The sequence below is a fragment of the Copadichromis virginalis genome, linkage group LG10 (genome assembly GCF_057382275.1).
Source record: "Copadichromis virginalis isolate Kocher_CV1m ecotype Utaka linkage group LG10, C_Virginalis_male_GT1.1, whole genome shotgun sequence".
NCBI classification, from domain to species: Eukaryota; Metazoa; Chordata; class Actinopteri; order Cichliformes; family Cichlidae; genus Copadichromis; species Copadichromis virginalis.
The window spans coordinates 29,430,260-29,446,109 of record NC_140627.1 but is presented as its reverse complement, the minus strand read 5'-3'; the positions used below and the strand labels follow the sequence as shown (position 1 = coordinate 29,446,109).

The following is a 15,850-nucleotide window of genomic DNA, read 5'->3' as shown; positions in this document are numbered from 1 at the left end:
TGATCTGATCAATGTATTTTGATAATCACCTGTTATTTAGCACTATCTACCCATGATCTGAGTGTCACTACTGGCAAAGGTAATGTTGCACAGGTAGTCCAGCTCGTTCAGGATGCACGACATGGCATGGCCTCATGTGGCGAGAGTATGGATGCAGTTCCTTGAGGATGAAGGAAATGATACCACTGACTGGCCCCCATGCTTGGACCACCTGTATGGCATTACTTTTCAGGCCATCCGACACTGCCAGGTTGAACCTGTCCAGGATCCCTCACGACACCATCCGTCATCTCATTAGGAGGGTGCCCTAATGACATCATGTTGTCAGGCATGCATCCAAGAACTTGGAGGTCATACAAACTACTAAGTAACATTTTGAGTTGCTGCAATTAAATTCAGTAAATGGACCAGCTTGCTGAAGCGTCTTTAACTGTGATTTCTGGGGTGTTTTTGAATTCAGCCCTGTGTAGGTTGATAATTTTCACTTCCATCAAACAACTTGGCATCCTTTCATTCCCAGCACATTACCCAGTCCATATCAGTATAGATATGGCACATTTTATTTTCTCATTGAGACTGATATGTTTTCAGTGTTCCTTTAGCTTTTTTTGAGCGGTGTACAGAGCCCAACCCAAGAGACTGTGTCGACTGAAACAGGTGGTAAATATTCTTTCATGATAGGAAATGATCTTGAAATCAAAGTACAAATATTCAAAAAGAACTGAACTGATGCTGTTAACAGTTAACAGAGCTGGAAAAGCTCTGTTCTTCCATTTGCGACATGTACACATACATGTATTCTAAACACTGCTACTATAATTATCATGTTCATAATGTATGCAAATAAAAATGCTGGCGTCATCCACTCGAATGACAGGGATGCACTCTGCCACATTAACAAAAATCTGGAAACATGGTAATTCTCACGAGGAAAAGTCAAATTTTCTCTATTTGGTAATTTTATGGTGCATCATGTCATTGCTAAAAATCAACACTTGAAGGGAGAGTGAATACAAATTGTGGGTCGTGGTGTAATTTTGGTGTCCCTCTCATATCATCTCTCAGAGCAGCTGCAGGCATTCGGTGCATTTTTAGTAACTTAAAGGGAAAGTTCACCCCAAAGTCAAACGGTGACAAAACACCGGCTGTACAGATGAAGCTGCAGGAGCTCCTTGGAGTGCAGCAGTAATATCTCTTTTCAGAAGTGATGACTTTGCTGATGCAAAACTTTGTTGTGAGCAGATTTATGGTGGGCCAGTGTCATTGGTGCCTTCACCGGAAGGCAGAAAGAAAGAGATTAGGAAGTGAATCTGGCTTAAGAGTTGTTTTAAAATGATGCTCTTGTGAAACTTGAGTCAGTCATCGACTGACGGTTTGCTCTTCCTCTGCGGCTCAGCAAATAAACTCCTCACCCTGCAGTTGTTTGGTGTGAGGATCAATCTGTTTTCAAATTCTGCTAGATGTCTTTTTGATCCAGCACCCATCCTGTGGAACACTGGATGTGCCCATCTTTTTCATCTTTTCTTTTTTTGGGAGGGGGGTTACAAATGTGAGATATCAGAGGCCTGGCGTGATTTTGGAACATCTTTGCATTGAACATTATTGTGCATGAATCATACCTAAGCTCTCTTGCTCAATAATCAGGTGAATACAAAGGAAAACCTGAAAGAAAGCTGCCAGTCGCTTCAATTAAACAACAAAACACAATGAAGTCATTTTACAGAGGCATATCTGAGTCTGTAGAAAACTCATTACCTGTAACAAAAGGTTCAGACATTATTTATAACTCCACTGAGGGGACAGTGTGCTATCAGCATCCAGAGTAAAACTGCCAGTATGCATCATTACCCACAGAAAACACGGTCACCAAGGTGTTTGTATTTCAGCAACATGAAGTCAAATTTCGGAGGTAAATGGAGTATTTATTATGCACTGCGTTTTATATTCAACCTTTGGACCCAGGGGTGCACTGAAGCAATAATTCAAGCTGGGAGTTTAAATCCACCCGTGGCCACTCGGTGCTCTCACCTCATGCGAATCGACTAACCCGATGTGTTATTTAAACCGTCACAGCTCAGTTTGTCTTCTGGCCAAAAAGAATTCACTTTGGAAAACAAGCTTGAATAAACACGGAGAGATAACACACAGCTGAGTGATACACTCAGCTGTGTGTTATCTCTCTTTTTGACAAATGAATTAAACTTAAGTTAGAAAGGAAATCTGTATATATAGCTATATATGGGAAAATGACACCTTTTATTAAGATATTACCGTATTTTTCGGACTACAAGGGGCACTTAAAATCCTTTAATTTTCTCAAAAATCGACAGTGCGCCTTTTGTATAAATTCTGGTTGTACTTACTGACCTGTAAGCACAACCACAACCACAATCTGTCAAAAAATGTTTTAGTATGACTTTGGTAAGCTATGAAGCAGCACTGCTTGATGGATTGTCAGAGCATTACGGCTACCGTAGTCAGGAGCCTCCTGGAGTAATCTGGGTCCAAAACGCCGTCCGCTTCAGGTTCCAAAGTCAAACGAACACTGCAGCATCACTGAGAGTTAAAAACGTTCATCTTTAATAAAATAATCAGTGTTTACCAGATGTAACAATTAAGTTTAACATCCAGGCATCCATGAAAACAGAATTTATTAAATTTAACAGAGTTAGAAGTTAGCAGGAAGTTAGCTCGCTAGTTTCCGCCTAAACATGATATAGCATGTTCTGACTGAGAGATTTCTGAAAAAATTAAAACGTACAGCTCTGCTATCACTTCAAACATAAATGAAAACAGAAAACTAAACAGCAGTGACGTTTGTAGGGTTACTGAAGTTGGACAGCTGGTATATAATGATGCGCTATGTCGCTAGCAACACAGCTATGTTAGCATAACATAAACACAGTGAAGCTGGAGGATGAATGCTAACTTTTTTCCACTCAATAAAAGTTAACGCTAGGGTTTCTGGTGGTTAGGGACAAATGCAATCGCATGGCAGGATGCTGTAAACAGACCAAACTTCAGTCAGGAGAACAACTGAGATAATCCATCCACAATACGAGGTTAGTCATTAATATACTGCAACAACATGGGGATAGAGCAGCTGCAAGAGAATTCAGCATTAATGAATCAATGGTACAGAAGTGGAGGAAGCAAGAAGAATGAGTTGAGTAAAGTTTGACTTATCTGACTGCTTTGTTTCGCTTAATGTGCCTTATAATCCAGTGCACCTTATGGTCCCAAAAATACAGCATAAGTGTTATTAACATAATATCTTTAACTCTGATTTTGACCACACTTTTCAACAGTTTGAACGTTATTTGGATGACAAATTAAGACATATTAAGCCTATTAAGCTATGGGATCCACCAATCATTACATAAACAGATGCACCGACCAGACAAGAACAACAGAATTAGCACATGTAAAGACAGCTCTGTATCTGTGGCAAAAGCTTAAAGAAATAACTTTGTGTGTGTGCATGTGCATGTTTTACCTTGTGCTTTTTACTGACCTGCTCCCTGACTGGCACTTATCTATTAGCACTTAGCTCCATCTTATTCTCTGCCTCTCTCCTCCACCTTTCCTTGTGACAATCCATTTTGTCAGGCATCTATTATGTTTAGAGAGGCAGGCAGACATTGGCTGCTGCGCTGATAGAGAGAGAGGGTGTGATGCCTGAATTCTGTTGATTCATTCCTTGTTTTTATGTTATGGCTGTTCTGACCCTCAGGCCATGAGAAAAAGTCCAGTTTGGACCTCAGGAACATTTATGATGCGGGGGTTTTCCTTAAAGGTGAGTCACTGCAGAAAGCGCCCCTAATTTTAAATTCAAATTCAAATTCAAATTCAAATTTTTATTTGTCACGTACACAGTCATACACAGTACGATATGTAGTGAAATGCTTGGACAACTGCTCGTGACCTAAAGAAAACAAAAAAGGAAAAGGCTATGAATAAGAAAGGAAATAAATATGAAAAATTAAAAAGGGTAAATTTAACTAGGAAGGAATAAAATATAAATTAAGGTTAAAAATGAAATAACTGTACAACACAAATTAGAATGAAGGGTAAATTTAACTGGGAAGAATAAGATAAAGATAAATATATAAATTAAAGTTGAAAATAAAATAACTGTACAACAAAATACACAATACACAATATAGAACTATATAAGAATGTATGAAGAAATCTAAATATAAATAAATATATACACAATAACAGCAGCTGTACAAGTATTAACCGGAAATGAAGAATATAGTGACCAGTGTTGTGCAAAACCAAAGTCCAGAAAGTCCAGTGTGTGTGTAAAAAAGGACTGAAGGCTTTATCTCCCTCTCAGCTCTGCCTTTTTGAGCTGCCATTAGTCTCAGTAACAAGTAACCAAAATATTTAAATGGAAATGGCACCAATGGCAGGCCATCCATTGTGTGCACTGCATTTTTCATATGGCTGTCGTCCAGTTGAAAAATGTAGGAAAACATTGCTCACCTGATTTTCACCTCGTATGCACTAACGGGAAGGAAAACACATTTTTTACATTGTAGGTAAGCATCGCTTTTTAGTTCTTGCTTGTCATCTGATTTCATCAGTGTTGGTCAAGTTACTTGAAAAAAGTAATCAGTAACTAATTACTGATTACTTCCCCAAAAAAGTAATCCTGTTACTTTACTGATTACTTATTTTCAAAAGTAATTAATTACTTAGTTACTTTTTAAAAACACGATTTACAACCTGAATAGGTGATAAAGTGATAGATCTTTCAGCCCAATTCTACTTTTTCTGCATAATCCATCATACAAAATGTAATCAAATGGAAAAGTCCCTTTTTAAAACTTGTTTTATTAGTTTTAATCTTTTAACTTTATGCATCAAGCAAAAATTTAATTATATGCAACATTTTCTGGCTGGAAGAAATTTGTTTAATATTTAAACCTATTTTCTGCACATTCCAGCACATAAAATATTTTTTTTGTGTGTTTACACTCAGTCTTTCAAATAGATGCAAGTAAAACACAGCAGAAAATAAATAAAGTCAAAGACTAGCGGTCCTTTTGCTCTATTTTCACCTGTAAAGCAGGAGTGGGGTAGGCGGAGGTTTACCCTGGTGCAGGTGTGCCGCAGCGGTCAGTGGAAGAATCCGCGAGTTTCTCTGTGAATTTCCCATTACGTCGTAGCGCACTCGGTGCTTGCTTGGAAGTTTAGGGGGGTTTTTTCGCTGTAAAAAGAAGTTTTCTTCCCACGCACAACAGACGCTAATGTTTTTGTCACTTTTTATGGAATCAAACTCAAAGTAAGGTCAGTACTTCCACGCTTTAAACGCTGCACGCTCATACTCTCTCCCGTACTCGATATGTGATCCATTGTTGATCTGCACACAGCTGTTGTCACAAACGTCACACTCGCTTACGTCACTGTCATGAGACACTCTCGCAAGAAAATCACGGTTTTAGTAACGCAGTAACGCAGCGTTCCTACGGGAAAGTAACGGTAATCTAATTACCGTTTTTGCAATAGTAATCCCTTACTTTACTCGTTACTTGAAAAAAGTAATCGGATTACAGTAACGCGTTACTGCCCATCTCTGGATTTCATCTGTTGTGTAAATTGGACTATGTTTGCTTACTAAGAAGTTGTAGATTATATATCCAAATAGTCATGTTTACATTGTTGGATCTTTCACTCAGATGGTAAAGGTACTGAAATGAAGCCAACTGTGTGTTTATGTGTCCTACAACACTTAAATCATCAGCCTGAGGGTTAACGGTTTTTCTCGGCTGCAATGTGACACAAAGCTAATGAGCACATACAGAGATATGCAGAGATTTACAGTAACTTAGTTCATGTTAAGTTTCCCAGAAGAAAATGTTAGAAGACAGAGACCGACAGCAAAGAAGAGACATCCAGGGTTTTGCAGCTGTCGTTTCAGACTTTGACAGGATTGGACAGCCAGCTTGTTTTAGATGATGACATTTTACTGTCTTTAGAGGTTGATGTCACAAATATTAGAGTAGTAGTGTTACATTTTTAATATCTCTTGTAATCGAATTATAATGGCTTCTATTTATTTCAAACAATAATTTAAAATCATAAATATGTTTCTGGCATTTGTAACAAAGCAAACAGCATGAATCACGGAGAACTGAATGAAATATAAAGTAATACGTCCATGGCTTCAACTTTGTAATGAACTCAGATGGTAAATGGTAAATGGCCTGTATTTGTATAGCGCTTTTATAACTCAGTTGCTTGTAAAATATAATGTACTGATTTTTACTCAGAAGACGGGGAAAGAATACTATCCACACACTAAAAAGGATGCTATTTATACGATAAGGCTTGTATTATGTTTAGAGTAGCTATCATTGTTATCCCAAGCAACAGACTGGGAAAGCAAGAGGTGAAGAAGGAGAGCAGCAAGAGTGAAAGGGAAGGTTTGCAAGATGGTAGTGACCTGCTATGATGTTTGGGTTGGAGATGATAGCACTGATAAAAAGCAATGAAGCCAAGTTGGAGGTGGCAGAGTTGAAGATGTTAAGTTTTTCATTGGGAGTGACCAGGATGGACGGTATTAGACATAAGCACATCAGTGGGACAGCTCAGGTTGAGCATTTTGGAGACAAAGTTAGAGAAGCAAGGCTGAGAGGGTTTGGATATGTGCAGAGGAGGGATGGTGGATATGATGGACATGAAGGTGGAACTTCCAGGCCGGAGGAAAAGAGGACGACCACAGAGAAGATTCATGGATTTTGTGAAGGAGGAAATGCAGAGTGGTGGGAAGGAGGTGGATGCTAGTAGAAGGGTGAGATGGAGGCAGATTATCTAAAGGGAACAGCAGACCACCACTGAGACTGTATCTGTTGAACCAGAAACCCTGGCTGAATGCAGAGGTTCGCTGACAGACAGGGATGCTGCATCTAGGTCCACTGATGCTACGAGCAGGCTTGAGATGGGCAAAAGCCACAAAGACCCAGAAGATTAAGAGACACTTCTCCCACAACAACTAAAGGGATTTATGGAAAGGCACAGGTCCCAAAGTCAAACATTCACTGCAGCATCACTGAGAGTTGAAAGAATTTAGACAGTTTTTATCTTCCAGGTGTAAAAATTAAGTTTAACATCCAGGCATCCATGAAAACAGAACTTATTAAATTTAACAGAGTTTGAAGTTAGCATGGCGTTAGCTTGCTAGCTTCCATCTAAATATAATATAGCATGTTCTGACTGAGAGATTTCTGAAATAAATGAAGACGTACAGCTCTGCTGTCACTTCCAACATAAATGAAGACAGGAAACTAAACAGCAGTGACGTTTGTAGGGTTACTGAAGTTGGGCTAGCTGGTATATAATGATGCATTACGTGATCGCTAGCGACACAGCTATGTTAGCATAACATAAACACAGTGAAGCTGGAGGATGGAGGATTTTTCCACTCGATAAAATTTAATGTGAGGGTTCCTGATGGTTAGGGACAAATATAATCGCATGGCAGGATGCTGTAAACAGACCAAACTTCAGTCAGGAGAACAACTGAGATAATCCATCCACAATACGAGGTTAGTCATTAATATACTGCTGCATGAGCTGGGCTGTAGTTACATGTAAGGTTTTAAAAACTGAGCTTTAAAATGAATAGCGGTAATTAAAACTGAGAGAGGCCGACAGTGATCACTGACTGTTTTTAGGGGCTCTTTGAGATTAAATAGAACAAGATACAAAGCATTAAAACATGTTAAAAACACAAAAGCCTTATTAAACGCAGGGTAGTTTGGGCCCGGAAGCAGGATTCATCACGTCATCACTTAAAGGGACCTGATTTCTTCCTGATGCTCTTTGAGGACTCAAACACCTCCCCTGCATCAGACTTACTCTAACACCAGATGACCTACTGCTCAGTGATAGTTCGTTAAACGAGGCCCTCATAAAGCTGCAGGCACTGACGCTATTCCAGGACAGGTACCAGAGACTGTCCACATCAGCTGTTAGCGCCATGCATCTCCGCTTTGATCATGTGCTCAGATTCTGGGTGAAAGTGGTGTCAGCTCTAGTGGATGCTCTTTTCCAAAATATTTTGACTTCATCTTCATGCGTCCCACTCACATTTTCTGTCTTCCCCACAGGAGCCAGTCGCTAATCAGTGAACTCTCGGTTAACCCATTCAGCAGCGCCCGACTGTGATGCTCCTAGCTGCCTTTTCTACTTGTCTCAAGAGAGCCACCAAGTTAAATTACATTCCTTTACTCCGAATGCTCTAGCGGACCTCTTTTGAGTTATCGACCCCGCATGCTGGAGTGGCTGTGAGTGCCGGCATTGATTGATGCTAGAAAAACGTCTTTCATATTTAAATGGTGCTTTTAAACAAGTTGTAGAAAAGTAAATCAGAATCAGAATACTTTATTGATCCCTGGGGGAAATTATTTTTTGTTACAGTGCTCCATTTTAAACCAACATTAAGACAAGACAGACAATACACTAACTAAGAATAGTACAATATATATATATATATATATATATATACATACATACATACATACATACATACATACACACACACACACATACATACATAAGTCACTCATAAATAAATGATATAATAATAATAATTCACTTGTCTGCTCTTTAAGGTGGAAATTTGGAGGCAGCAGAAATAACTTGTGACATATCACTTTCTAAATAACTGTGTTGAATTCATTAGCTATAAGCAACTTTTAGAAAAACATTAGCCTTTATTGGAGTTGTGTTTCTGGCAACCTAATGAATGGAAATCCAATACTGACTCTGCTTCAGGTTGGTTTTTGTCTCCTGAGAGAAATGCCTGTCTCCACTGTGTACACCAGCCAATCTCTCAGAGTATCAATGAACTGCTTCATAATTTAGTGATATTTACGGTGTCTGCTGGATGCCAGCGAGTGCCTTCAATTTAAATTCTAAAGCTCTCCTTGGATGCTGCCACTCATTAATGCTTCGTGCTATTCAATATCAGGAGCTGAGCAAACGGTTATTTCAAAGCACCACGGGACTTCATAATGAAATGTAAAACACTGAGTAAGGTTTAAATGACTGCTTAAAGGGTATCAAGGTGATGCTGCAGGGGAAAACAGTGGTTGGAGCCTGTGGCATAACCAAAAATTACTAGCAATTACTAGCGTACTTAAAATCTCCTTACGTTTGGTCGGCTCGAAGAGGGGACCGAGTCTGCAACCACTTGTGTGACTTTGGTGAATCAAGAACAGCAATAAGACTGAATCAGTTCGCTGTCAGTTTACAGTCGAATATGTTAAAGTTGGCAATTACCGTATTTCCCGGACTACAAAGCGCACCTGAATATTAGCCGCACAAGCTAAAATCAGGGGAAAATCCTGCTTTGTACATACATTAGCCGCACCTGACCAAAAGCCGCAGGTGTTTCAATATTGACTTATCATATGTAAGAGAATATGCACAAAGCGAATTGTCAGGAAAGAGATGGCTGTTTGGAGACACACCCCTTTTATTAATATTTTGAAAATCAAGTTATGGGTACATATTTGCACATGTGCTGTGCTTCATAAATGAGTAACAAATGTAGTACATAACAGTAACCTACAGCACACCAGAAAAATAGATTCAGACTACCTTTTAGGCTCAGGTGCAGTGACACGGCTTTAACAAGAAGAAAAGTCAGTCATTCACCACCATCTTCCTGCGCACTAAAACCACCAAAGTCCTCTTCTCCAGTGTCGGATACGAACAGGCTCAGGATGGCTTCGTCATCCACTCTCAGCTTCTTTCCTTCGTTGTCACTTTCAAAACCAAAGATAATCCTCATTGTCATTGTCAGTGTCGGAGTCGAACACCCTCTGAAGGGCCGTGGCGGTGTCCTCCTCTTCATCATGCAGCAGTCCAGCCCTTCGAAATCCGTTGGTGATCGTGGATGTTTGCACACTTTTCCACGCTGTCAGAATCCACCGGTAGAGTTGAGCACAACTTGCTTTTCGCAAGTTTATCGCCGCTCATCATCCACGCCTCCCGCTGAATGCGTAGCGCTACTTTGAAGTTTGTTTTTCGCGCTACTTGTACGGCACTATGTTGCCTGGCGGATGGACATGTGACCAACATACCACTCTTGAACCCCGATCCTTCCGCCAGGCAACGTAGTGCCGTACAACAGCGGAACAAACAAAACAAATCGTCTTACGATATCACAAAAATCATGGACAATCTATAGAAAAGCCGCACCTGACTAAAAGCCGCAGGGTTCAAAGCTTGTGCAAAAAGTAGCGGCTTATAGCCCGACAATTACGGTACATGCAATCTGTTTGTAACGATGATAAAATAGTGAAAATAGCAAATCTGTTGTGGGAAATGACCAAATTATGACCAAAGCCTAGACTTTTATTTAAATCTTACATTCTTGTTTGCTGAATTAAACTAAGATAATCCTCTTGAGCTGATAATCACTGTTTATCTGAACTGCTTTGGTTCTGATAGTGAGGAGATCTTTGGCACATATCCTGCGGGGATACTCTGCTTTTTTATTAGAGGAAGGACATAATCGAGGACACCTGTTCAGACGGCGCAAAATGAGGTGAGGAATGAAATCTCTTTGAAGGCATTGTTGTCGAGCATCGTTGATGACACATAAAGGAGGCATTTTCCTGTAGAACTGAACAAATAATTGATGTGCAGCACCTGTGTCAAATAATCATGTGAAATTAATACAGTTAACGAATGCAAAGGACCGGCCTCTGAACCCCAAAGCTACATTTAGTTACTCACGACTGACACAAGAGGGTGCTACATCATCTGTTCACTGCAGGAATGTTTGTTTTGTTTGTGAATGGGTGAAGGCTGAGCTGCAGAGGCTGGAGTAAATCTGCAGCCAGAATGATTTTCTGTTATGTAATGTGACAAAGCATTGAGCTCATGCTTGGGGTGTCTGAGGGTGAAAGTCAGCTTTGACATGTTGTGAACTGCACTCCTGGATATAGAGATTCACATACACGTAAGGGATTTTTTTTTAACATCACAACTGCTTGGACTTACTTACACATAAATCCTGTAGCTAATGCTTTCTCTATGTGTGGCTCTCTGTAAACACTGATGTGCTATGACAGGAAGGGTCTCACCTAGTCTGGCATCAACATCACCGGGTCACGGTGTCAGCCAGATCCATACACAGTAATGATATAAGCGATCTGAGAGTGTACATATTTCCACCGCCACCTATAATTGTGTAACAGGTGGTAAGGAATTAAATAACATGTGAAAACATCAGGGTGTATAATTTGTACTCGGGGATGGGTGTATATGCACATTTAAACAGGTGGGCCTGCACAAATGAAACAATAAATGGGAAATAGTCTGCACTTGGATAGCTGCGTTTAACTAAAGCGAATTCTAATGTTTCTCATAGAGACACAAACAATTACCAGCTCAGCTGCCACACAAGGTGTTTGTGTGGCATCTGGAGAAACTTGGGATTCAGCGTCAACACTTAAAGGATCTGGAGATCAAACCGTCGAACACTGTAGTCAACAATGTTTCAGTCTATCACCTGAGCCGCATCCGCCCCAACAACATGCTTATGAAAATAAGATCAGGCCTTAAATCGAACCCTGGGGCACTCCACATGTAATGGAAATTAACAGGAAGGACATAACTGAGGGCAGCTGAATGATGTGTAGCAGTTAAAATAAAGCAATATGACACACGATCAGGTTTCCACCAGGATAACTGTTGCAGCTGCCGCAGCTGAGGCACAGTGGTTATGTGGTGCACTCAGTTCACGTAGCTCCATCTGTCCACTTTAACCTCTGATACTTGTAGTGCTTTGTTACTTAAAAAACAGTCCTTCATAGTTTTTAGTACTGTTTATGTGTAAAAATGGTTAACGAAAAATGAGGTACCTTATATAGCTTATAGCTAGTTGTTCATTATTATTATTATTATTATTATTATTATTATTATTATAGCCCAGCCAATAATCTAAAGTTTGTAATAAGCTGGTGAAAACAAATCCAATTCACTGCTTTGGCTGTTCATATAGCACCAGTTTACGGCGATAGTCACCTGAGGGGCTTTATATTGTAAGGTAACAACATTACCATCTTACCAGCCTTGCAATATTTGTATAATATTGCAGGGTATTAAGATATATGTGTTGATTAGTGTAATGGAAACAAATTAAACAACAAATTAAAATCTGAATGCAATGGCAGTAGCAGGAGCACATTTAGATATTTTGGGGCCTGAGGGGAGAACTCGCCTTGGTCGGCCCCTCTACTCTTATTGTTTTCTCACTCTGAAAAACCAAATCAGTGTCTGGTGGTACGCTGAAATTTTAGAAAACAGGTGAAATCAGTTTTCTCATTTGGGTGTTTGCAGTTGAGAATTAATCGAGTGAGACTGATTTTCAGCACTAAAACATCCTGGAAGGGATTCACAAAGCGTCAATTCATGCCTCATTGTCCAGGTTATCACAGCACGTGACACGCACAGACACACACGCACGCACGCCCACGCGCTCAAGGAGACACAAATTCACATGCGTCTGGCATGGCTGTGGATCGTCCCTCCCACTGACAGATGGATGGGGTTAATATCATAATTAAGCACCTCGGCCGACGGTTCCTGTTTACTGCTTGGTTGCTAGGCAGTGACATCAGCTGATCCCTCCCTCCTTCCTCTCTAATCCCTTCCCTCTCCCTCACAGTCCCTCTCTCTCTTTCACACACACACCACTCTTATGCTCTCTCTCTCTGATAGGCAGCGCAGACGTGGGCAGAGTGTGGGGGTATAGGAAGAGGAGAGAGCGGGAGGGTAGGTAGTAGTGTGTGTGAGGCTGTCAGACAGCATGGTCTGGGTCTGAGGACAGCACTGGAAGACAAAACAGCCGCCTACTGAACTCCATGTAGACCAGAGTGGTGCCATCCACAGATCACCTGGACCTGTCCACTCATCAGCACCCACCCAAGACAACACCTGCCTCTTCTAGAGAAGTAAGCGGAGTAGGACCAGGGAGGTGGGTCTGTTTATATTCTTTTTCTTTTATTATTTTCTCAGTTTTTTGGTTTTTGGAGTTGGCTCCTGGCTGGACCGCATGCATGACACAACGCAAAGGCGAGAAACCCACCATCAGCATCCAGGAGCACATGGCCATTGACGTGTGCCCTGGCCCCATCCAGCCCATCAAGCAGATCTCTGACTACTTTCCCCGGTACCCACGGGGCCTTCCCCCTACTCTGCCCCACGTTGGGCCCCTCCGCTCTGCCCTCTCCACCTCCTCAGCTTCTGCCTCCACGACTGCTGCTGCTGAGAGTGACCGCCCCAATGAGGATAACCCAGACCGGGCTCTTGCCGGAGCCTCCGCCTCCTTACAGGCCACCAAAAAGGACGAGGAGCCTGATGTGGAGGGATACGACTCAGATGACTCCAGTGAGTGATGATTTCCCCACTTGTCTCCATGCCACTGTTTACCACGGTGTTTCCTAACATTTCTACGTGTGTGTGTGTGTGTGTGTGTGTGTGTATCCCTTTCAGCTCTTTCTCTCTGCCTTTCTCTTATTACTGCATCTCCATTTTTGCCACCGGTTGCCAGGCATCCCTCCAGCCTTGTGGCTTTATCTGTCACCTTTCTCTTCTCTCAGCTCCCCCGTCCATCTCTTTCTATCTCCAGTCGCCTGGCGTATGTGCGCATGCTAACTCTTTGCCTCTCAGTCGACAGACAGCCAACTGTTGCTGCTGCAAAGAATACCGCTCCCCCTCCTTCTCCACCTCTTCAGCTCTCCTCCAACTGAAAGGATGTGTGATGTTATTGAAGTGAATGATTGCAGTCGTTGTGTGTGCATTTTCCTCTTCCCAGCGTCTACAGGGTGCCTGATCTATACTGTCGATCAGTCTCACCAGACTGCGTTTTCTCGGCTCCTTGATGAAGCCTCAAATTAGTCGCAGTTTTGAGCTCAGTGGGCTGCATCTGTAAAGCCCATCCACATTTTATACTGACTAGTGGCAAGACGGCCACAAAGTTCCTTTCATGTGACTGTATTGTCCATTCGTTGGCTTGTTTTGTGTTAGTTTCTAAAGCATGAAGATATGTGCGTGTCTGTGCGTGCATGTATGTGTGTGTGTGTTTGCATATCTCTCTCCATCACAGAGGGGAGGCTCCTTTTGAGAAAGCTTTTTGCCGAATGTCATTTCTTTTAATCTAACAGCTTTGAGTGGCCGAATAATAATAGGAATTAATATGCAGCACTGCTATTGCAAGTGACAGAGACAGAGCAAGATTCCAGCATCCTGCAAAAACCATTTTCACTCACAGCATAGATCTTGATGAGAAGATAACGTGACAGTCTTCACAACTCGAGTAAATGTACTGCCAAAATAAAAGCTGTTGCTACCTTCTTCTTTTTTTAAAGGAACCTCTGGATCCGCCTGATTAATCAGTGAGACAGCAATGGTAGCTTTCTTCCTTTTTTCTGTTATTGGTAGTGAACTTGTCCTGCCTCGCATCACTCTGAATTACATGTTGCTCTCGCAGCGCACAAAAACAGAACAAATGCTTCCCGGTTGGTTTTTGTCAGACTCTAACAACACACGGAGGTTTGTGTCCTTTGCACAAGAGACTTCTGATTGCAGGTTAATGTGTGACAGCAGTGTAGCTTCTGTGAGAGTTAATCCATGCAGAGCAGCATGCAAGGGGGGGCTTAGGCCAGCTCTAATCCAGAACTGGACAGGAGTAGGAGAGTGGTGTAAGAGAGGGGGTTGGTAGAGAGCAGGGTAGGCAGATGTTGGTCAATGAACTCTGCCAGGCAACCAGAATTTCACTCAGTGTGCAAAAATAGATGGAGGAAGACATTCTTCAAATCTATGAAGGACGGCTTCATTAGAAAAAGAAATGACTCCTGCCATGTTTTCCTTTCTTCAGCCATCACCACCTAGAGTTTTAAGATGTTTTGTGTGGGAATTCATACTATAAACTGCAAAGTGACTCTTATCATTACATGCTTATGAAAACTGCTGTTTATGAAGCTTTTCAAACTGCTTTTGTTTTTAGATATTGAAAACTGATTGTGGCTCCTTATACACATAATAAAATACTTTTTCTTTGCACATTGCTACAAATTCTACCTCAATTTTGTGCTTGCTCAGTCCAATAAGTTAGCAGCAGAAGCAGAAGTGCAGCATAATTATATGACCGCAACCACGGGAAACTGCCTTCTGATTGTTATAGTGTAGCTAATTTAGCACTTACTGCTATTTTAAGTGAATACTTTACCAGGAAACTGACGTTGTAGGGATTTGAAGGAGCGAATAGCTCAATAGGCAAACCTTAGAGGACTTACTAGGTTGACTGAAAGCATCTGAAGACACTTTTCTGTCTGTGGAGTCCACAAGGTGGGGCTGTATCGGCCAATTTCAGTCATTTTGTGAAAGAGGCAGTATGAGGATTGTACCTGCTTTGCATTTGCACAGGGACTGGACTGTGGAGGTGTGTAAGAGTAGGCAGCGTTTCAACGTCTCTATAAGGTGCTTGTAATTGCTTCTAGTGTAAAAATGCAACACAAAGAATTCCTTGTGTGACTGTTTGAAAGTGTGCACCATTATATCCGACTTTACGGCTCATCATCCAGAAACTTGAAAGACTTGATAAAGTTAGTGTGGAAAGAGATTAGAGAATCAGCAGAATGCAGGGCGAGCAGATATGTCACCGAGCTTTTCACTCCTTAAGCAAACGCTGTGTGATCCTGGGCAGTCCCAGAGAAAGATGACCAACTGTGACAATGTCTTTGCTCGTGGCTCTAACACTGCGGTCCCGCGTTACACCGTGAGAGAGCTTAAAAGTTAGCCGTTCCAACGGTCTTGTGATGTA

At 41.4% G+C, this 15,850-nt stretch overlaps 1 protein-coding gene across 1 annotated transcript in view; it reads left to right on the top strand.

The window, feature by feature from the left end:
• Positions 1–12,757: 12,757 nt before the first annotated feature.
• Positions 12,758–15,850, top strand: part of doc2b (double C2-like domains, beta) — a 183,954-nt gene continuing 180,861 nt past the window's right edge. Inside the window, exon 1 of the mRNA XM_085470987.1 lies at positions 12,758–13,416. Coding sequence (XP_085327113.1) covers positions 13,086–13,416 — 331 coding nt within the window. The 5' untranslated portion in view covers positions 12,758–13,085. The remainder of the gene's footprint in view (positions 13,417–15,850) is intronic.